The 22,670-nt window shown below is 44.5% G+C and overlaps 1 protein-coding gene across 6 annotated transcripts in view; it reads left to right on the top strand.

The window, feature by feature from the left end:
- Window positions 1-22,670, top strand: part of LOC124244035 (solute carrier family 23 member 1-like) — a 73,522-nt gene that overhangs the window by 30,180 nt on the left and 20,672 nt on the right. For 2 of the 6 annotated variants that reach the window (XM_046670246.1, XM_046670247.1), the window contains exons 7-12: window positions 688-844; window positions 1,547-1,800; window positions 8,791-8,955; window positions 9,370-9,478; window positions 9,575-9,670; window positions 11,293-11,466. In XM_046670246.1, coding sequence (XP_046526202.1) covers window positions 688-844; window positions 1,547-1,800; window positions 8,791-8,955; window positions 9,370-9,478; window positions 9,575-9,670; window positions 11,293-11,466 — 955 coding nt within the window. Of the gene's footprint in view, window positions 1-687; window positions 845-1,546; window positions 1,801-8,790; window positions 8,956-9,369; window positions 9,479-9,574; window positions 9,671-11,292; window positions 11,679-22,670 lie in introns of those variants that run through there. The other 4 variants (XM_046670244.1, XM_046670245.1, XM_046670248.1 and 1 more) reach the window with 3 other exon arrangements.

The following is a 22,670-nucleotide window of genomic DNA, read 5'->3' as shown; positions in this document are numbered from 1 at the left end:
GGTACCTCCCTTTTCAGAGCTTTCCCTGTTGAAATCTCTTTGAACCACCCTGTCAAGTAAGTGTAGCTGTCACCTACACAAATATGTTTGCAGGTTTCATTTAACTGGAAACTACATTTGCATTGTAAAAAGATACTTCCACACAATCATCTCAATGCTCCTTCAACAACACTCTAGGCCAGTGGTTCTAAAATTCAATGTTTGTAAGAATCACTTGGGGACATAATTAAAAATACAGATTTCTGGGGTTCTGCCACCAGAGATTAAATATCAATATATCTGACGATTCTACTTGAAGGAATCCTGTTTCAGGCTCTGCAGAGCAATGTTGTCATTCCATTGTACAGATGAGGAAACTGAGGCTCAGAGTTTGATCCAAGGTCATGTGACCAACAATCAGTGGAAAGGGAGCCGGAGGGTAATCCTTCTGACCCAGGCTGTGCCCACTTTACCAGATGTTTCTGCCTCTGTGTGACACGAGGTCTCCCCATAGTTTATTTGCTACATTCCCTTCATGTGCTAATTATCCACTGACACACCAGATTGCTGTTGTCACTGGAGGGGTGAGTAACCCAACACGTCCTGATTTCAAAGAGCTTTCCTGAACTCCCTCCTTTACCCCGCTCCCTGGGAGGTGGTTGCCTGGGCCAGGTTGAGACCCGTGGTGAAGGGTGGCTCCTTCGGCAGGTGCTGCTGGCGCTCTGCATCTCATGGCTCCTCTGCTTCGTGCTCACAGTCACCAATGCCCTCCCCAAGGACCCCACAGCCTATGGGTACCAGGCCCGCACCAACACTGAAGCCAATGTCCTCAGCCAGGCGCCTTGGTTTCGCTTTCCTTACCCAGGTAATGACAAGATGAGCCCCTTCCTGCCTGGGACACATGATTCCCAGGACTGCCCATGGGGCCCAGGGCATGGGATGGAGAGCTGAATAGGGCCTGGGCTGGGGGGAATCTCCTCCAAGGGATCTTTCAAGGAGCAACAGGCCCTAGGGAGTCCAAATCAGAACCCTAAGAGAAGAAGAAGACCCTTAGATTATCCTAAGAATCCTTTGGGGGTGCTAGGCCAAAGGCTCCCACTCCCAGACCTACCTCTGAGCTGGCCGAACCACACGAGAGGCCTTGGACTGAATTAGGACATTTTTCAGGAGACAAGGTCAATGCCACTACTGGTCTCCTTTCCCTGAAGTTCTTGGCTCAAGGTGTATAAATAACCAGGTTCCAGGGATGGCTTGGCTACCCTCATGGACTGTGGTGCTAGGGCCTCCCTGAAGAAGAATCTCTGCTTCTAAACACTCCAAGGCCTCCTGGGAAGAGACCCTGTTGCTGGCACTTTCTGGGCACAGTGACCTCAAGGACAGGGCATCTGACCCTCCCTCAGGGAGGAATGGTAGGGCAGGATCTGAGCCAAAGCCTCTGGAGAGCTGTGGGGTTGGAGGACATGCCTGGGCTTTAAAGCCTTTCAAAGACCTCTCTGTCAAAGAAATTATTTGGGGTTCAGCAGCCTGTTGTCTTGTGGATTAGTATTCCCTCTGCATTGCCTTTCAGGACAGTGGGGCCTGCCCACCATCAGCCCGGCTGGGGTCTTTGGGATCATGGCAGGGGTGATCTCCTCGATGGTGGAGTCAGTAGGCGATTATTATGCCTGTGCCCGGCTGGTGGGGGCCCCACCCCCTCCGAAGCACGCCATCAACCGTGGCATCGGCATTGAGGGCCTTGGCTGCCTGCTGGCAGGGGCCTGGGGGTCAGGGAACGGCACCACCTCCTACAGCGAGAATGTCGGGGCTCTGGGGATCACCAAGGTAAGGCTGCTTGACAGTGGCTCCTGGGGCAGGCTGGGCACCTGAATCGGTCATCAGTGTATTAGTCTCTCAGTACTGATGTAACAAATTATCACAAACTTAGTGGTTTCAAAAACCCAAAGTTATTATCTTACTGATCTGGAGTTCAGAAGTCCAACATGGGTCTCACAGGGCTGTGTTCCTCTCTGGAAGCTCCAGGGGACAATCCATTTCCTTTCTTTTTCCATCATCTAGAAGCTTCCCACATTCCTTGGCTCAGGGCCCCCTTCCTCCATCTTCAAAACCAACAGTGTTGCATCTCTCTGACTCTTCTTCCATGGTCACATCTCCCTCTGATCACAGCCAGGAAAGATTCGCTGCTTATAAGGATTCTTGTAATTAGCCTGGGCCCACCTAGGTAATTCAGGATACTCTCTCCGTCTCAAAATACTTAGTTTCATCATAACTGCAAAGTCCTTTTGCCAAGCAAGGTAACATATTCACAGGTTAGAGATTAGGACATGGAATCTCTGAGGGGTCATTTCTCTGCCTACCATACTTGACCTTCCTTGGTCGTGGTGATTCCACAGGCAGAAAGTCTATCCTGGCACTGGCAGACATCAGTGGCTTTATGAGCACTGGAGAAATCCTTACTTTCTGTAGTTTAGGTGGGAGGTCCATTACCTCCAGCCTGACCCTGTGTCGCAGCTCCAAACCTGAATATTCAAAGGCCACCTGGTCATCTCTATCTGAACATCCCAAGGGCACACACTCAATATGGCCTCTGTGATGCCCAGTACATGCCCCGATCCTTACTTCTCCTCCTGGAAACCTTGTCTTATGGAGTCCACCCAAGTCATCTTAACTTCTTGCTGTTCTGCGTCCTCACTGTAGATTCCAGTTTCTCAACATGCCCGCTGTCCTTCCTGTTCTCTGTTCTCCATTCCCAGGGCCACAGCTTTATCATCTCGCATCTGGACACTGCAGTCTCACTAACAGTCTCCTTCTAAGGATCTTGCCCATCTCTAATCTAATTACCATATGGCTGCCCAAGGATCTTTCTAGAACTCAATTAGATTAGTCCCTGCTTAAAATCTTTTCATGGCTCCCAACTTTCCACAGGAGAACTCCATGAGGTCAGCAAGAATTCTTCAGGATGGTGCTCTCTAAGGTGATTTAGAAAAGAATAACATTATGATGTTGCTTTCCACATGCTTCAGGAGTCTTTGCAAGGGTCTCCAGCAGAAGTCCTATGAGCTCTGGAACATACAGTATCTCCCAGTCACATCCCCCAGCCTGCATTTTCTCATAGCGCCCTCAGTGGTTCTGATATGCAGGCAGGTGGCATCGCATCTTTCTAGCAGCAGATCTGTCCGCCTTTGTACCCTGCATGGCCTCTGGGACCCAGCAGGGGCTAAAGTCTGTGAGCAAACAGTGAGGCAGCACCCGCCCCTCCAGCAAGTCCTGTGTGCTGCGACACTGTGGACTCTTTGGTACTTTGGTTTCAAAACCTTTAGTGCAAGTGAGGGGAATGTTTTTCCACACGAGGGCCACTGAACCACACAGAAATATAGCCACGGCGGGCTATGTGAGTATAAAGCAGCGCATAGTCTTCCTGTTAAAGAGAACAAATCTGACGCAGAACAGAAAATTATATTCAATAAACAGAATAAACATTTCTTTGATGTATCATTTCTAAATTAAGGCCTTTAGAGGAGACAAAAAAAGCAGGAGAGAAACATACATATACACAGAGCAAGCTGTGAATCCAGCAGTAGACAGATTAACCCTGTTCTGGACTCACACCTCCTGCTTGTGGCCTTTTAAGATGTTGCTTTGTGGTACACCTGCAATGAAGAGCTCTGACCAATTCTTCGTCCTCTCCCTGTGTGTGTGTGTTTGGGCAGGGGTCGGGGTGGAATCTGACTGAAGGCCAGAGATCTCCCATTACTTCTGTAGGGACCCCCGTGCTCCCACCTCAGATGTCAATCCTGAGGCCAAAAGAGGCCCAGGCTGCATGATAAATTCAGTGGCAGCAGGATTAGGGATGACTGCCATCTTGATGAGATCATCAGCATATCCAAAGGGCGCTGGTTGAACCTGACAAACTGATGTATTGTGCTTGGATCCATGCCCTTGTTCCCACAGTGCATTGTTAGGGTTGTAAGCAGAACAAAGCAAAAAGTTCTTCTGATGTGGTGAATTCTTACCACATCTCTTTTAATGAAGACATTAAATAAATAAGCTCTTAGACTAGAAAGAAAAATAAGCAGAGGCATAATCTGCTACTCTATCAGTACCTTCATGGACTTCAAGCAGTTGACATTAGTGTATCTTTTAAAAAAATATTTTTAATTGTGGTTAAAGATGCATAACATAAAATCTACCATCTTAACCATTTTAAGTGTTCGGTTCAGTAGTGTTAAGTATGTTTATTTACTATACTATGCTATATAATATGCTATAATAATATATAATAATATGCTCCACTCTATACTTGTGCAACAGATCTGCAGAACTTTTCATCTTACAAAACTGAAACTACATTAGAGTAACTTTTAAGGACTGAGAGTAGACAAAATGGAAGAGAAAGGTTCAGGAACTATCTACATGTATTCACTGACTGCAGACTCAGGATGGGATATTCAGACAGTTGCAGTACAGCTCTGACTTTTGAGGATGCTGCTGAATGCCTCAAGGTCAGAGGTCATTTTTATCTCACTGGTAGTAGCTGTCACTCAAACCACAGGTATAAACCTTGACTAGAACCACAATCAGTAATGTCCAGCAGTGTGACAACTGTGTGCACCTGGCACTGGGGTGAGCTCCCTGATGGGATGGGATGTCGACCATAGCCCATGATCCTCACAACAGTGTGTTTGTTTCATTTTTTTAACCTTTGTAGAAACTTATTTTAAGATCTGCTATAAGGGGGTGAACCATACTTCCTTAGCATTCCCAAACTCCTAGCTACTCGAAAAACTCCATGCAAACCAGGTAATAGCAATCAGTAGTGGCATTAGTGCAATTGATCCTCTGGAGAAGCGAACTAGGAAAAAACTCACCTGTAAGACTCTTGATAGGACTGGTTATTGCTGTATAATACCATGGGAGGGGGCCTCGTCTTAGTTTTGTATCCTAAGTGAACCCCCATAGAGATTAAGGAGAAATCATAGTTTATACATATTCCATAATAATTGCTAGCTGAGAAAATCTAGTTTGTCCTAACTGAGGAATGTATCAATTAACAATAATGAAGTGACTTTTATAGAGGGAACTCTCTGAAATGTAAATCACTTCCTGTCACCACCCTGCTTAACACACCCTACTGAGCGTTTCCTTTGTCTTTGGATTTTTCATTTTTAATTGCGGTAAAGTACACATAACACAAGTTACCATCGTAACCACTCCTAAGTGTACAGTTCAGTAGAGTTACATACGTTCAAATTGTCGTGCAGCCAATCTCCAGAGCTCTTTTCATCTGAACTCTGAACCAGTTGAACAACTCCGTATTCCCCTCCCCCAGCCCCTCAACCACCATTCTAGTTTGTTTCTATGAATTTGACTGTTGTAGGTACCTCATATAAGTGGAATCATACAGTATCTGTCTTTTTGCGTCTGGCTTATTTCACTTAACATAACTCCTCAATGTTCATCCACCTTGTGGCATGTGTCAGAATTTCCTTCCTTTTTAAGGCTCACTAATATTCCATTGTAGATACCTTCCACGTTTGCTTCTGCCCTGTCTTTGGATTTTATTCTAACTCCTTTCTCTGGCCCTTAAAGCCCTTCATAACAGAGGCTTTGCCTTGCTCTCCGTCCCGTCTCCTCTCTCTCCTTGTTTCTCTGTGCTCTAGGCGCACTGATTTTCCTTTTATTGCCCCCCCCGCCCAGCTGTATTGAGATATACTTGACATACAACATTGTGTAAGTTTAAGGTGTACGATGTGTTTATTTGCTACACTCACATGCTGACATATGATGACAACCTTTAGCTAATGCCTCCATCACATTACCTAATTACCACTTTTTTGTGGTGAGAACATGTAAGATCTACTCTCAGGAACTTTCAAGTATATAATACACTATTGTTAACTAGAATCACAATGCCATACGTTAGGTCCCCAGAACTTATTCATCTTCTAACTGGAAATTGTACTCTTTGGAAAACATTTCCTCCTATCCCCCACCCCACATCTCCTGGTAACCATCATTCTACTCTCTATTTCCACAAGTTTAGCTTTTTTAGATTGCACACATAAATGATATCATACAGTACTTATCTTTCTCTGTCTGACTTCTTTCACTTAGCATAATGCCCTCAAGGTCCATCCATGTTGTCACAAATGGCAGGATTTTCTTTGTATATTATGGCTGAATAATATTCCACTGTGTATATATATAACACATTTTCTTTATCCATTCATCCATCGATGGACACTTAGGTTGTCCATATCTTGGCTATTGTCGAGAATGCGACCATGAACATGAGGGTACATATACCTTTTCCAGCTAGTGTTTTCATTTTCTTCAGATAAATACCCAGAAGGGGTATTGCTGGATCATATAGTAGTTCTATTTTAAATTTTTAAGGAACCTCCATACTGGTTTCCACAGTGGCTGCATGAATTTACATTCCCATCAACAGTGTACAAGTATTCCCTTTTCTCCATATCCTCATTAATGTTTGTTATCTCTTGTCTTTTTGATGATAACCATTCTAACATGTGTGAGATAATATCTTATTGTGGTTTTGATTTGTGTTTCCCTGATGATTAGTGATGTTGAGCATCTTTTCATGCACCTCTTGGCCATTTGTATATCTTCTTGGTAAAAATGTCCATTTTTTAATCATTTATCATTTTTGTTGTTGTTATTACTGAGTTGTATGAGGTCTTTATACGTTTGGATATTAAACCCTTATCTTATATATGGTTTGCAAATATTTTTTCCCCTTCCATAGATTGCCTTTTCATTTTGTTGATTGTTTCTTTTGCTGTGCAGAAGCTTTTTAGTTCGATCTAGTCCCACTTCTTGATTTTTGCTTTTGTTGCTTGTGCTTTTGCTATCATATCCACAGAATTACTGCCAAAACCAATGTCAAGGAGATTTTTCCCTACACTTTCTTCTAGGAGGTTTATGATTTCAGGTCTTACATTCAAGTCTTTAATCTATGTCAAGTTAAATTTTGTGAGTGGTGTAAGATAGGGATCCAATTTCATGTTTCTGTGTGTGGTTATCCAGTTTTCCCAAAACCATTTATGGAAGAGACTATCCTTTCCCCATTGAGTATTCTTGGCTCCCTTATCAAATATAAGTTGACTGTATAAGGCAGGGGTGATCTGTGGACTCTTGATTCTGTTCCATTGGTCTATGTGTCTATTTTTATGCCAGTACCCTACTGTTTTCCTTACTATAGCTTTGCAGATAGATAGTTTGAAATGAGGAATTGTGATGCCTCTAGCTTTATTCTTCTTTCTCAGGATGGCTTTGGCTATTCAGCGTCTTTTCTGATTACACATGAATTTTAGGATTGTTTACTCTATTTTTGTGGAAAATGCCATTGGAATTGTAATAGGGATTGCATTTACTCTAAAGATGGCTTTGGGTAGTTTTGGCATTTTAATGATATTAATTTTTCACATCCATGAACATGGGCTATTTTTCCATTTACTTGTGTCTTCTTCAATTTCTTTCCTCAGAGTCTTATAGTTCTTAGGGTACAGATCTTTCATTTCCTTGATCAAATTTATCCCTAAGTGTTTTATTGTTTTTAATGATATTGTGAGAAGACTGTTTTCTTTATTTATTTTTCAGAATTTTGTTATTGTACAGAAATGCAACTGAGTTTTGTATGTTGGTTTTTGTACCTGAAACTTTACTGGTTTGTTGATTAGTTCTAAAAGTTACTTGGTTGAGTCTTTTTTGCACATTTTCTACACATAGGATGATATCATCTGCAAATAAAGACAGTTTTACTTCTTCCTTTCTGATTTGGATGGCTTTTATTTATTTATCTTACCTGATTGCTCTAGCTGGGACTTCCAGTTCTATGTTGCACTCCTATGTTGAATAGGAGTAGTGAAAGTGGACACCCTTGTCTTGTTCCTGATCTTAGAGGAAAACCTTTCAACCTTTCACTGTTGAGTATGATGTTAACTGTGGGTTTGTCATATATGCTTTTTATTGTGTTGAGGCATATTCCTTCTATACCCAATTTGTTGAGAGTTTTATCATAAAAGAATGTTGAATTTTCTCCAAGGCTCTTTCTGCATCCATTGAGATGATTGATTGTATTATTTTTATCTTTCTATTAGTGTGGTATATCACATTGATTTGCAGATGTTAAACCATCGTTGTATCGCTGGAATAAATCCCACTTGATCATGGTGTATGATCCTTTTAATGTGCTGTTGAATTTGGTTCACTAATATCTTTTTGAGAATTTTTGCATCTATATTCATCGAGGAGATTGGTCTGTAGTTTTCTTCTCTTGTAGTGTCCTTATCTGGCTTTGGTATCAGGGTAATGATGGCCTCATACAATGAGTTTCTGAAGTAAGTATAACTAATCCCATTTGGTAACTTTGGAGGCTGACATTTGGAGAGGTTAGGTAATGTACCCAAAGTCACACAGCTAGTTAGAGGCAGAGCTGTAATTGGCTTCCAAACCTCCATTCTTAAGCATTGGACCACTGCCTCCCAAGAGAGACTTTTTGCCCTGCTGTAAAGGCTTCTTACAGGAGGAGCATTTGAGTTGGGACTTGAAGACAAGTGTGAGAACAGCAGAGTGGAGAGGTGAGAGCACAGCCTTGGATCCAAGGTCATGCCCTCATCCTTTCCCAAACCCCATGTGGGAGCAGAGGGGGGCCATTTTGGGGTTAGGTGATGCTGTTCCTGCAAGTCCACTGGAGCAATGTTCGAGGTGCCCCTGAAGCAGGGCAGAGGCCTCTGGGGCATGTGGCCTGGCTGGTGCTGAGCTCTTTGTCCCCCATTTCATTGAGCACTGCAGGTGGGGAGCAGGATGGTGATTGTCGCTGCAGGCTGCGTACTGCTCGTGATGGGAGTATTTGGGAAGATTGGGGCTGCATTTGCAACCATCCCAACACCTGTGATTGGAGGCATGTTCCTGGTGATGTTCGGGGTCATCGCTGCTGTGGGGATTTCCAGTCTGCAGGTGAGGCGAGGCACTTTTGGAAAAGCAACAGCCTTGCATGCCCTGAAAGGAGCCCATGGGGACTGAGATGAATGGAACAGGGCTGGGGCAGGGGAGAAGTAGGAGAAGGGGTTCCTTGGTTCCTGAAACTACACTGGCCCCCAGATGGAAGAAATAAATAGCCAGAAGCATCCAAACTTCTGAAAAACAGAGATTGCATCAGCTTGAATTGGATTATGTAAACCACTCAACTCCCAAGGTCAAGTGGGAATTGGGCCCTGGCTTGCCTACCCAGAGAATGTGTCACTCTGAGTCCAGCCTCCCTCCCTACCTCTGGTGGTGTTGGGAGGGGAGGAGGCATTAGAGGGGTGTTAGATTGATGTGCAGTACAGGTGCTGATGGTTCTGGGCTGCCACGGGGGCCTCTCTCCTGCAGTACGTGGACATGAACTCGTCCAGGAACATTTTTGTCTTTGGCTTCTCCATCTTCTGTGGGCTTACCGTTCCCAACTGGGTGAACAAGAACCCTGAGATGCTCCAAACAGGTGATTCTCCATCCTCTAGACTGTGACCACTCCAAGGGCAGATCCAGTGGGGCCCTTTGTCCCTGGGAATCCCTGTCGCTTTTGTCTCCACTCTAGGGATTCTCCAACTGGACCAGGTCTTCCAGGTGCTGCTGACCACAAGCATGTTTGTAGGTGGATTTCTGGGCTTTCTACTGGACAACACCATCCCAGGTAAGGCTCACCTTTGCTCTATAAGCCAGCAGTTTGGGTAGATGGTCAGCATTTGGGCCACCCACATTGCTTCTCTGCCCCTGATTACCATGTCAGGCTGGCCACAGTGTACCTTGAGGAGGCCCCAGGGAGGAAGGGTGGTGCTGGTGTTTATTAGGTTTCTATGGTTGCCATAACAAAATACCACAGACTGGGGGGCTTACACAACTGAAATGTATTTTCTCACAGTCTGGAGGCTGGAAGTCTTTGATCAAGGTATAGGAAAGGTTGATTTCTCCTGACACCTCTTTCCTTCCTTACAGATGGCCACCTTCTTGCTGTGTCCTCACATCCCTTTTCCTCTGTGTATGTGCATCCCTGGTGTCTCTCTCTGTGTTCTAATCTCCTCTTCTTAGAAAGACACCAGTCTGATTATATTAGGGCCCACTCTGAAGACCACATCTTTAACTTAATTACGTCTTTGAAGGTCCTATCTCCACACACAGTCACATTCTGAAGTATGGGGCATTAAGGCTTCAACATATGACTTTTGGGAGGATGTGATTCAGACCATAACAGGGCCCTAAGCTGAGAAATACACCAGAAGCAAAAAGAAAAAGACACAAGCTCACCCCTAGAGCCTGCAGTCTAGTTGGTGAGGGAGAGAACACATCCGTTCATTCATTCATTCATTCATTCATATTTTCATTAAAAACCCATTGAGCACTTGCTGTATTCCAGATGCTATTTACTGAGAATACAAAGAGCAGAAAGACATGCCCCTGCCTTCAGAAACCCACAGGCTAATAGGGGAGAGAGACAAGAAAACAGACAGTTATAGCCAGTCCTGATGGCCTAGTGGTTAAAGTTCAGTGCTCACTGCTCTGGTGGCCCGGGTTCACTTCTTGGTTGCGGAACCACACTGCCTATCTGTCAGTTGCCATGCTGTGGCAATGGCTCACGTAGAAGAACTAGAATGACTTACAACTAGGATGTGCAACTATGCACTGGGGCTTTGGGAAGGAAAAGAGAAAAATAGGAAGATTGGCAAGAGATGTTAGCTCTGGGCGAATCTTTCCCTGCAAAAAAATAAAAGAAAGAAGAAGAAAACAGACAATTATAGTACACGTTAATAACTGTGATGGTGAGCCAAATGAGTCTATGAGTGCTGAGGACGTTGAAAGTGAAGAGTGCAGAGCTGCCATCACTGACGGCTTTCAGTCCTCCCTTCTGGATCCTCCTACGGCCTCTTGACAGGCCCTCTAGGATAGCCCCTGCCTCATGGTATTCTGTTTTCCACATTTCTTCTCTCTACCACATGTAAAATGCATCTTCATTTCAGAAACATTAAATGTGGAAAGGCCCACTCCTGAAGATGAGGACAGGATGGTGTTTCATATAAGGTTGTGCCCCGGAGCTCTGGACCACATCAGCCCCATAGGGGGTGCTCCAGGGATGCTTGATGAACTGAGCTGTGATTCTTGAGATGGGCTTGGAGGAGGAGGAGGAGGCCTTTTTGGCAGGTGGTGGGCAATGAGAGGAGACCTCATGAGTGCTTACAGAGGGTGCCGGAGGCTCCCTCCAGACCACCTCCGCCCAGCTCCAACAGGGCCTAGTCTTGACTGCTCACTGTCTCCTATTAGGAAGTCCAGAGGAGAGAGGCCTCCTGACATGGAATCAAATCCACGAGGAGTCTGAGGAGACTGCGAAGGTGTCAGAGGTCTACGGCCTCCCCTGTGGGATTGGCACAAAGTTCTGCACTTCCTCCTATACCCGGTACCTCCCCTTCTGTCCCAGACCGGAACATCATGAGAAAGGTGAGGTGGGAGCGTGCCAGCTTACCCTCTGCTCCCAGGATTCCTCAGGAGAGTGCCTCAAAGGTGCCACAGAAACCAGGATGTAAGGAGAACTCTCTGCATTGTGGGTGGGAATGTAAATTGGTAAAACCACAATGGAAAACAGTATGGAGTTTCCTCAGAAATTTAAAAACAGAACTACCACATGATCCAGCAATTCCACTTCTGGGTATTTATCTGAGGAAAATGAAAACACTAATTCGAAAAGATATATACATGCCCATGTTCACTGCAGCATTGTTTACAATAGCCAAGATAGGGAAAAAACCTAAGTGTCCAGTGATGGATGAATGGATAAAGATAATGTGGTATATATATATATATATACATACATATACACAATGGAATATTATTCAGCCATAAAAAAGAATGAAATATTGCAATTTGTGACAACATGGATGGACCTTGAGGGCATTATGCTAAGTGAAATAAGTCAGAGACTTCTGCCCTTGTGTAGCCAGAGGTGTGGCTACAGTGTCCAAATTCCCTGCTGAGCCACTCAGGAGATCTCTGTGGAATTGGTTAGGCCCCTTTTGATTGGAAATGAGAAAAGTGTAAGTCATACAATAGGAGATGGGATTTATTGGTTCTTGTAACTGGAAAGGAAGGACACTGGGAGAGCTTACAAAACCATCCGATGAATCGTATGAACCAGAGCCTTAAGGATGAGAACTGATGTGTTCTTTCTCTATCTCTGTCTCTTTTTCTCTCTGTCTCTGTCTCTGTCTCTATCTCTCTCCCTCTCTCTCATACACACACACACACACTCTGTCCATCTCCCATCACTGCTTCCCCTTGCCCATTAGCCTCATTCTCTCCCACTGCAACTGAGGACGATGGTCACACACCACCCACATCTGCATCCTTCCCCTGTTACTGCCAAGGCAAAAGGAAGAGAGCCTTCCCCACTGGCTCTACCAGAAACATCCCAGGGAGGACTATGGTATCTCAGGGTATCCTATGCAAAGAAATTTCCTAAGTGCCAAGTTTGAAGACTTGATCTTAATTGTCCCTGTATTAGTTTCCTAGGGCAGCTGTGACAAATTACCAAACACTTAGTGCCTTAAAACAACACATATTTATTCTCTTATAGTTTTTGAGGTCAGAAATCTGGAATGAGTCTCACAGGGCTAAAATCAAGGTGTCTGCAGGGCTGACTCCTCTGGAGGTTCCAAGGTAAAATGTATTTCCTTGCCTTTTCTAGCTTCTAGAGTTGGCCCATATTTCTTGCCTCATGGCCTCTTCCTCGTCTTTAATGCTGTAGGGCCATAGTCTACATGACATATAGCAACCATGTGTCCTTCTGACCCTCTTCTGGGAAGGATGCCAACCCTCTTGGGTTTGTAATGATCCAGGGCCTTGCTGACCCAGATCCTAACTTATTTCACTCAAAGAACATCACATCTTGAAGGACACAGAGCCCTTTCACGTGAGCTACTCTTCTTGTGAACACTGGTTGTACCAAGGACAGTCTCTCTTGGCAAGCATGTACTCTTTATTCCTCTGCATATGTAAACAACCCCATTGCTGCCTTCAGTAGCAGGTACACAACTCCATTCAGCCGTCCACCACTAGACACTCCCTGTAGGGAAATCCCATTAAACCCTTATGTCTCATACACCACCTCTGGGTCTTTTCTTTGGTCTCTCCGCAACCTATTTCACACTGCTGGCACAACGGGCATGTGGCCAGACACTTGGTGAACCAGCCAGGAGACCGAGGAAAACTCTTTGATCGCTGAGATTATGGGCGACAGAAAGGGGAAATCCTGGCTTGGCTGGTGTCCTCAGTATAGGGGCTGTTTGCCACCATCCTGGATGGATGGGGCCCACTGCATGAGTACAAAAAATGTCAACGGACCTAGAGGAAGATGCTACAGCTGTGAGGAGGCCCTTCCCCACCATGGGTTGGCTCACAACTGAAGCCAAGATGGAAGCAAAAGTAAAACAGTTGCAGGAGAAAGTGCTTGCTCTTAGAGGAGCACGGTCTGACTGGCACTTGGGCACCAGACCTGCTGCCCTCAGGAGCCACTGGAGCTGCCTGGTGGCAGGGTGCTGAGATCAGTGGCCAGGTAACAGAGGGATCGGCTGTGGGGGGGCCGCCTCCCGCCCTCTGCTGGAGCACCACCACCGCGAACCCGGGGGGAAACAGATAGGGCCAGGTGGAGGAGAGTGAGGGCTACTGGGCCTGCTGTGTAGCTGCTTCCAGCTCCTTGGCTGCTCCTACTCCAAGCCTTGCTGGCTGCCCACCCTGAGGGCTCTGAGCAGCTGCTGCAACCAGTGAGGCTCCTGGGGTGGTTTCACGTCTCTGGGATACTGGAGTGGAAGGTATTTTGCTGTCAGGAGTAGAGATGAGCAAAGATCTAACAGTCTCCCTCTTGACTTGGTTAATGGCTGCCTGTAAGGGGGCATGGCTTAATGAGGGGGACATACCAAGGCCTCTCCTCTGGTGGCAGCAGGCATCCCTCTGGAGGAAATTGATAAGCAACCAAATGCTGTTCTGGTGGCTTTGTGGCAGAAGCTGGAGCCACAAAAGATTCACAAGGCCACCAACAGAGGGCCCCAAACCAATAGCACCCTGAGTGACAGCCTGGGAACACCCTAGCTCCTTTGACTGGGGGAAGGCCAAGGGACTCGACCCACTCCTGCAATGCCGTGCAGGTGGTTCGGATATCAGGGTACTGGAGGCCACATGTGGAGATAACAAATATCGGTCTACTAAAAATAAACAGATGGTCTTAGCATTGGTGGATACAGGAGCAAAATACTGATTTATGGAAATCCACCCCATTTTGATGGCCCTATTTCTATCATAGATGGTTATGGTGGGGGCAAAGTCAAGGTAAAATTGATGGTGCTGGTGCTTCAGATAGGGAGTCTCCTGCCAAAACTGTATACCATGTATGTTGCCCCCATACCCTATACTTCCTGCGTATGGATGTCCTTACTGGCCTGACCCATTATACTGATGATGTTGTGTTAACCTCTGAGTCTTTTTCAGACCTCCAGGAAGGCTCCTGCTCACTTGTTGCCCACCTATGCCAATGAGGATGGGCGGTGAATGGCAATAAATTACAAGGGCCTGGGTTATCTGTCAAATAGTTGAGTGTTGTCTGATTGGGTAAGACCAGAGTGATTCCTGCTGATGTTATAGTTAAGATATAGGCTTTCCCTACACCCAATACCCCAAAGCAACTACAGACCTTTCTAGGCTTATTAAGTTACTGGTGCCCTTTCGTTTCTCATTTAGCCCAACTACTCTGTGCTCTCTATCAGCTCGTGAGAAAGGGTATTATCTGGGACTGGGGGACCACCGATCAGGAAGCCTTCACCCAAGCCAAAATAGCAGTAAAACAAACTCAGCCTTTGGGTGTTTTGAACAGGGACAACTGTGTGAATTGGATGTTTCCAGTTACCCAGAGGGGTTTGGATGCAGTCTCTGACAGGGCCAAGGCGATAAACGAGTTCCCCTTGGCTTCGGGTCCCAATTGTGGAAAGGGGCTAAAGACCAATACAGTGCCCTGGAACAATTATTTGCTGCTGACTTGGCCCTCCTGCAGGTGGAGCCCATGACCCATTCCCTGCTGGTCACAGTCTGTACTCATCTGCCCATTGCAGGGTGGCTGTGGGATGTTTTCAAAAAGCCCCCCTCAGGAATGGCTCAAACACAGACATTGGCAAAGTAGCATGCATACTTACAACAATCAGGGACCCTGACCAATAGTCCCCTAAGTGCAGAATTCCATGCCATCCCAGGACCAGTAACATATACCACAGAGAAAACAACCCCATTGGATGAGGTGTCCATGCCTGAAAACCTGCCAAATGTACGGGAAGGCAGAGGACCATCCTGGCAGAGGCCTAGTATATGGATGGCTCTGCAGTGGGCAACCCCCCTCAGTGGATGGCAGGGGCCATCCAGCCTTTAACCAACAGCATGTGGTTGGATTCTGGCTCTGGGTACAGTAGCCAGTGGGCTGAATTGTGGGCTGCCTGGATGGTATTGACTCAAGAACCCAATCCAGTGTATCTGTGTGTGGACAGTTGGACAGTCTACAAGGGGCTCACCCTATGGATGGCCCAATGGGCATGACAAACATGGACTATCAATGGTTGCCCATTGTGGAGGGAAGGGCTCTGAAATGATATCTGGCAGTGGGTCCTGGAAGAAGCACCAGCCAAGAGAGTGGCAGAATGGTTACACAAGGAGACTGACATAAAGGACAAAGGACTCTATGGGCTATTGCCAAGGCCTGGGGCCTCCCCTTACGCTAAGCTGATGTGGTACAGGCATGCCCTTCTTGTTCCTTGCACAGACCCTGGGCCATTCCCAAGAATGTGGACCAAATCACAGAGGCAACCAACCTGCTCAATGCTGGCAGGTGGACTATGTTGGGCTCTTGCCTTCCTCTGATGGCAGCCAGTATGCCCTTACTTGTGTGGACATGTATACAGGACTGCTGCAGGCATACCCCAGCAAGAGGACCACCCAAAAGACCACCATAAGAGGCCTAGAACACCTCTGTGCCACTTATGGTATCCCCACGGACATCAACAGTGACCAAGGTACACATTTTACTGGCCACCAGGTACAAACATGGGCTGACCAAATTAACATACATTGGCAGTTCCACCTGCCATACAATCCCACAGCCACCAGGCTGGAGGAATGAATGAACGGCTTGCTGAAACAACAACCAAGGACAGAAGACAGGACCCTAGCTCACTGGACAAGATGCTTAACAACTGCAATTTGTCAACTGAATGAACATGAAAGACATACGTGACCCAGTGCATATCAGATGTTGATGCAAGGACTTGATGTGACAGTACATCTCCAGACAAGAGCCCACCAAGCGGAAAAACTACATCCACAGTTAGGCACTCAAAAAAACTTGCTTTTGCCTCTGCCACAAGAACTCCCTACTGGTACCCATGTGGTAACTTGGCCCTGGGACTGCAGGTTTGGCCCTGCTGGTGTGGTTGCTTAGCCCCTTGGGGGACAGGCTTAAAACAGGATATCATGGTAATACCCTTTATTGTGTTGAGGCCACCCAAAATGTCCAAACTCTCTAATCCAGAGACTCCAATTCCCCAAGGCACTTTCATTCTTTCCCTCTGGTGTGATGTTCCTCCCTTATCTCATACCACTCCAACCGCGTGTGTCTTCTTGGATGATCATGACCTCCCTGTTTTAGTTCCCAGTGAATGTCTTACTTTTGTCCTTAGGACAACATCTCCCAACCTCTTTGCTGATTGGGCATACACCATTGCTGACATACAAAATTGCTCCACCTGCTGGGAATGCAGCCAACTGCCTCTCTCTTCCACCACAGAATTACCATGGAGGAGAGTGTTCTTTGGCATTCTTGCCTTTTTGGTATTACTTTTATTTTCTTGCTATGCTCTCTATTGCTGTTGTGATATATGGTTACAATGTTCTATGTGTCTGGCTCAAGGGTATCCGCGGAAGAATGGCGCGTTAAGATTGTAAGGGCCATTCAGACACAAGGGGGTGGAGTGTAGGGCCGTGGCCTATGTGCCCTATAGCAACCATGTGTCCTTCTGGCCCCCTTCTGGGCAGTACACCAACCATCAGAGATTTGTAATGATCCAGGGCCTGGCCAGCCCAGATCTTAACTTATTTCACTCAAAGAACATCATGTCTTGAAGGAACACGGAACCCTTCCACATGAGCTACTCTTCTTGGGAATGCTGATCGTACCAAGGACAGTCCCTCTTGGCAAGCACATAGTCTTTATTTCCATGCCTATATAAGCAACCCCCTCTCTGCCCATGGTAGCGGGTGCACAACTCTGTCCAGCCGGCTGCCACTGGACACTCCTTGTAAGTAAATCCCAATAAACCCTTATGTCTCTTATACTGTCTCTGGGTCTTTCCTTCGGTCTCTCCACAACCTATCCCGCACTGCTTGCACAACTGGGCATGCAGCCAGAAAAGAGTGTCTCTCTCCAACCTCTGCTTCCATCTTCCCATCTTCTTCTCTCTCCTTTGACCTTCTTGCCTCATTCTTATAAAGACACTGTGATTACATTAAGGGCCTGCCCATTTGATCCAGGATTATCTCCCCATCTCAAGATCCTTAGCTTAGTCACAGCTACAAAGTCCCTTTGCCATGTAAGATGACACTTACAGGTGCTAGTGATTAGGACATGGATAGCTTTGGGAACCATTATTCAGCTTACTATCATCCCTAATTAAAAATCCTATCATACTGATTTTATAGTATGGCAGCTGTTCCTTAAGAGTATGAGCCTGAAGTCCCTGCCACCCTGGGGGAAACTGATATGCACAGAGATCAAAGCCTTTACAAATCTGCTTCATTGACTACATTTTCTCCCTGTGAAGCCAAGTCAGTTCCCACTGGCCATATGGTTTTCTGGTCACCTTGTCACTTCCACACTTCTAAAAACACCCGCTGGAGTTAACACGGAAGGTGTCCCCCTTTCGTATAACCTTAGTTGATGAAAAGTCATATGTTGTTTTTTCACCATTTGCCTGTGAAGTTTTTAAACCAATTCTGCTCTTTTGAACAGTTTTTCATTCCTAAGATACACATGTATACAATATACATCCTTGTGTTAATGTTATAAGTATCGAATCTGTTTGTTCTTAGAAGACATTTTGCAGTCTTAGCCTGTGAAAAACTGATGATATTCTTTACAAAATCTGTGATGAGCCTCTACACATTTTCTTTTTTGCTGTAATTAGATAACATACTCAAATGAAATGTAACCTTTGTAAAACTCTACCAGAAGTTGATTAACAAACAGAAATTAACACTTTATTTTAGGATAGCGAGAATGGGGAGGAATTTTATTTCCACTTCCTTCAGGACATCTCCACTCTACTTCTGCTTTGAACCTCGTGCCATCAGACTTTCTGCCTGTGCCCCTTTTTGTTGATGGCATCTCCAGACCCTGGTTACTAAACCCCCTTCCTTGAGGATGTCAGTGCATTGGGTACTGTCTCTCCAACAGTCCTCTGTCTTAATAATTGATGACTTCATATCTGTATAGCTCATCCTTCCTCCACCCTGGCCTCTTGTTCCTCCTCCAATAACCTGGTCCTTCACACCATCTCAGCAGCTCATTCCCGTGGCCACGTTCTAGTCTAGACCTTGCGATCTACTTCCTACAGTCTCATTTTCAAGCAATCTCTGACCACTTCCTCCTATTTTTCTGGCTCACTACCTCTAGTCCCTCAAGTCCAATGACCCTTTAATTGGCCAAGATCTGAGTCTACTGTCCTCCCACCCCCTTCTTGTCTTCTCCTCCCTCCTCGCTCAGCTTCAATTCCCTGGTCAATCATAATCATCACTTTCTTGCATCCTTAACGCCCTTGGTCTGCTCTCTCTTCATCACACTGTCTTGGCAAAACCTTAATGCTGATCAAAAACAACCTTCACCTTCTCTGTGCCTGCACCCATGCAGCTGAACTGCATTGATTGCTCTTATCTTAGATTCATGACCATGAACTTCACGTGGGTCCTCAATGCTGCCTGGCAGTCATGCTACCTTTCCCAAGTCCATTTGTTCTCTCTTTTTCCTCACTTAAGCAGCTCCTTCTACCTCTGTCCTCATCCTGATTCTCAGCTTCCTGTTTCACTGAGAGATCTGTGGGGTTGAAATCAGCAGCATCCGCATCTCTCCATCTACCAGCTTCTGCACCCTTATCCTTGGTTTTCCCTCCTGTTACAGTGAATGGACCATATGGTTCTTCTCTAGAGCTGATTCCCTCCCTTTGTGCTCCAGAGCCCATCCCTTCATTCCTACTCAAGGATTCACTGCAGCAAAAAAATTAAATTCTCCCCTTTTCCTCTTGCATCATAAAATTTTCTCTTTCTTTTAATAATTTATGTCAGTATATACACCTGATTTTATTAGTATTATCTTAAATAAAGTCTAATTTTGTGAATGTGTGATATGGTGGGCTTAAAGAGGTAGGGTCTGCCTATATAACGTGCTGTAATAAATATTCTGTGGATCCAGGAGCTAGGCTTTGCTCTAGGGGAGCCCAGATGTCTCCCGAACCAAGAGTCGTCACATCCCCTCTTCTGGCCTTCTGTTCTTCAAATCCTGTCCAATTCTGCCATTGGATTTTATAGAGAAGGCACTGAAGCAAAGCAAAGACATTATTTGATGGGCTATAGCTTACGCAGTTGCCTTATTTGGGAAAGCCTAATTGGCTATTTGGGATGGGTTGTTCTTTTTTTTTTTTAACTATTTTATTGTGGTCATATTGGCTTATAACATTGAATAAATTTCAGGTGTACATTATTATATATCAGTTTCTGTATAGACTGCATCGTGCTCACCACCAATAGTCTAGCTTTTTTGTTTTTTCTTGTTTTTTTCTTCTGAGGGAGTTTTACCCAGAGCTAACATCTGTTGCCAATATTCCTCTTTTTCTTTTCACTTGAGGAAGACTAGCCCTGAGCTAACATTGGTGCCAGTCTTCCTCTACTTTATATGTGGGTTGCTGCCACAGCATGGCTGACAAGTGGTGTAGGTCCACATGCCCAGGATCCGAAACTGTGAACCCGAGCCGCCAAAGGAGGGCACGCCGATCTTAATAATGAAGCCATGGGACTGGCCCCCAATAATCTAGTTTTTGTCATTCACCATACACATGTGCTCCTTTACCACTTTTTCCCTTCCCCTACCCCTTCCCCTCTGGTAACCACTAATCTGTTCTCCTTATGCATGTGTTTGTTTATCTTCTAGATATAAGTGAAATCACGTGTGTTTTTCTTTATCTGCCTGGCTTATTTTGCTAAGCATAATACTCTCAAGGTCCATCCATGTGTGGCAAATGAGACAATTTTGTCTTTTATTATGGCTGAATAGTATTCCATTGTGTATATACACATCATCTTCTTTATCCATTCATAAGTTGATGGACTTGGGTCGCTTCCATGTCCTGGCTATTGTGAATAGTGCTGCAATGAACATAGGGGTTCATAAATCTCTTTGTACTGTTGATTTCAACTTCTTTATATAAGTACCCAGTAGTGGGATAGCTGGATCATATGATATTTTTATTTGTAATCTTTTGGAAATCTCCATACTGTTTTCCACAGTGGCTGCACCAGTTTTCATTCCCACCCGCAGTGTACGAGGGTTCCCTTTTCTCCACATCCTCTCCTACATTTGTTGTTTTTTGTCTTGTTAATTATAGCCATTCTGACAGGTGTAAGGTGATAATCTCATTGTGGTTTTGATTTGCATTTCCCTAATAATTAGTGATGTTGAACATCTTTTCATGTGCCTGTTGGCCATCTGTATATCTTCTTTGGAAAAATGTCTGTTCATATCCTCTGCCCATTCTTTTGATTTGATTGTTTTTTTGTTGTTGTTGTTGAGTTGTGTTAGTTCTTTATATATTTTGGAAATTAATGCCTTTTCAGATATATGATATGCGAATATTTTCTCTCAGTTGGTGAGATGCCTTTTTGGTTTTTTTTTCATGGTTTCCTCTGATTTGCAGAAGCTTTTTAGTCAGATGTAGTCCCATTTGTTTATTTTTACTTTTGTTTCCCTTGCCTAAGTGGACATGGTATTCCAAAAGATGCTGCTAAGACCAATGTCAAAGAGTGTACTGCCTATATTTTCTTCAAGGAGTTTTATGGTTTCAGGTCTTACATTCAAGTCCTTAATCCATTTTGAGTTAATTTTTTTTGTATGGTGTAAGATAATGGTCTACTTTCATTCTTTTGCATGTGGCTGTCCAGTTTTCCCATCACCATTTATTGAAGAGACTTTGATTTCTCCATTGTATGTTCTTGGCTCCTTTATTGAAGATTAGCTGTCCATAAATACGTGGTTTTATTTCTGGGCATTCAGTTCTGTTACATTGATCTGTGTGTCTGTTTTTGTGCTAGTACCATGCTATTTTGATTACTATTATCTTTGTAGTATTTTTTCTTTTGTTTTTGGTGAGGAAGATTCTCCCTGAGCTAACATCTGCTGCCAATCTTCCTCTTCTTTGCATGAGAAAGATTAGCCCTGAGCTAAGATCTGTGCCAATCTTCTTGTATTTCATATGTGGGATGCCTCCACAGCATGGCTCCTGAATGGAGTACGTCCTTGCCCAGGATCCAAATCTGCAAACCCAGCCGCCGAAGCAGAGAGTGTGAAACTTTAACCACTCAGCCACGGAGCTGGCCCCTGCTTTGTAGTATATTTTGAAGTCAGGGATTGTGGTGACTCTAGGTTTGTTCTTTTTTCTCAGGGTTACTTTGGCTATTCTTAGTCTTTTGTTGTTCCATATAAGTTTTAAGATTCTTTATTCTATATCTGTGACAAATGTCATTGGGATTCTGATTGGGATTGCACTGAATCTGTAGATTGTTTAGGTAATATGAACTTTATTGTTTAGGTAATATGAACTAATATTAGGTAATATGAACTTTTTAACTGTTTTTTTTCTTCCAATCCATGAGCATGGAATGTCCTTCCATTTCTTTATGTCTTCTTTGATTTCTTTCAACAATGTCTTATAGTTTTAATTGTATACGTCTTTCACCTCCTTGGTTAAATTTATTCCTAGATATTTTATTCTTTTTGTTGTGATTATAAATGAGATTTCATTCTTGAGTTCCCTTTCTACTAGTTCATTATTAGTTTATAGAAATGCAAATGATTTTTGTAAGTTGATTTTGTACTCTGCAACTTTGCTGTGGTTGTTGATTATTTCTAATAGTTTTCTGGTGGATTCTTTAGTGTTTTCTATATGTAGAATCATGTCATCTACAAACAGTGAGAGTTTTACTTTTTCCTTTTCAATTTGGATACCTTATATTTCTTTTTCTTGCCTAATTTCTCTGGCCAAAACTTCCCATACTATGTTGAATAAGAGTGGTGTGAGTGGGCCCCCTTGTCTTGTTCCCATTCTCAGATGGGTGGCTTTAAGTTTTTCACCATTAAGTATGATGTTGGCTGTGGGTTCGTCATATATGGCCTTTATTATGTTGAGATACCTTCCTTCTATATCCATTTTATTGAGAGTTTTTATCATAAATGGATGTTGGATCTTGTCAAATGCTTCTTCTGCAACTATTGAAATGATTATGTGGTTTTTATTTTTCATTTTGTTAATGTGGTGTATCACATTGATTTGCTGATGTTGAACCATCCCTGCATC

The sequence above is a fragment of the Equus quagga genome, chromosome 8 (genome assembly GCF_021613505.1).
Source record: "Equus quagga isolate Etosha38 chromosome 8, UCLA_HA_Equagga_1.0, whole genome shotgun sequence".
NCBI lineage: Eukaryota > Metazoa > Chordata > Mammalia > Perissodactyla > Equidae > Equus > Equus quagga.
The sequence above is the reverse complement of the archived record's forward strand: the minus strand, read 5'-3'. Positions and strand labels throughout refer to the sequence as shown.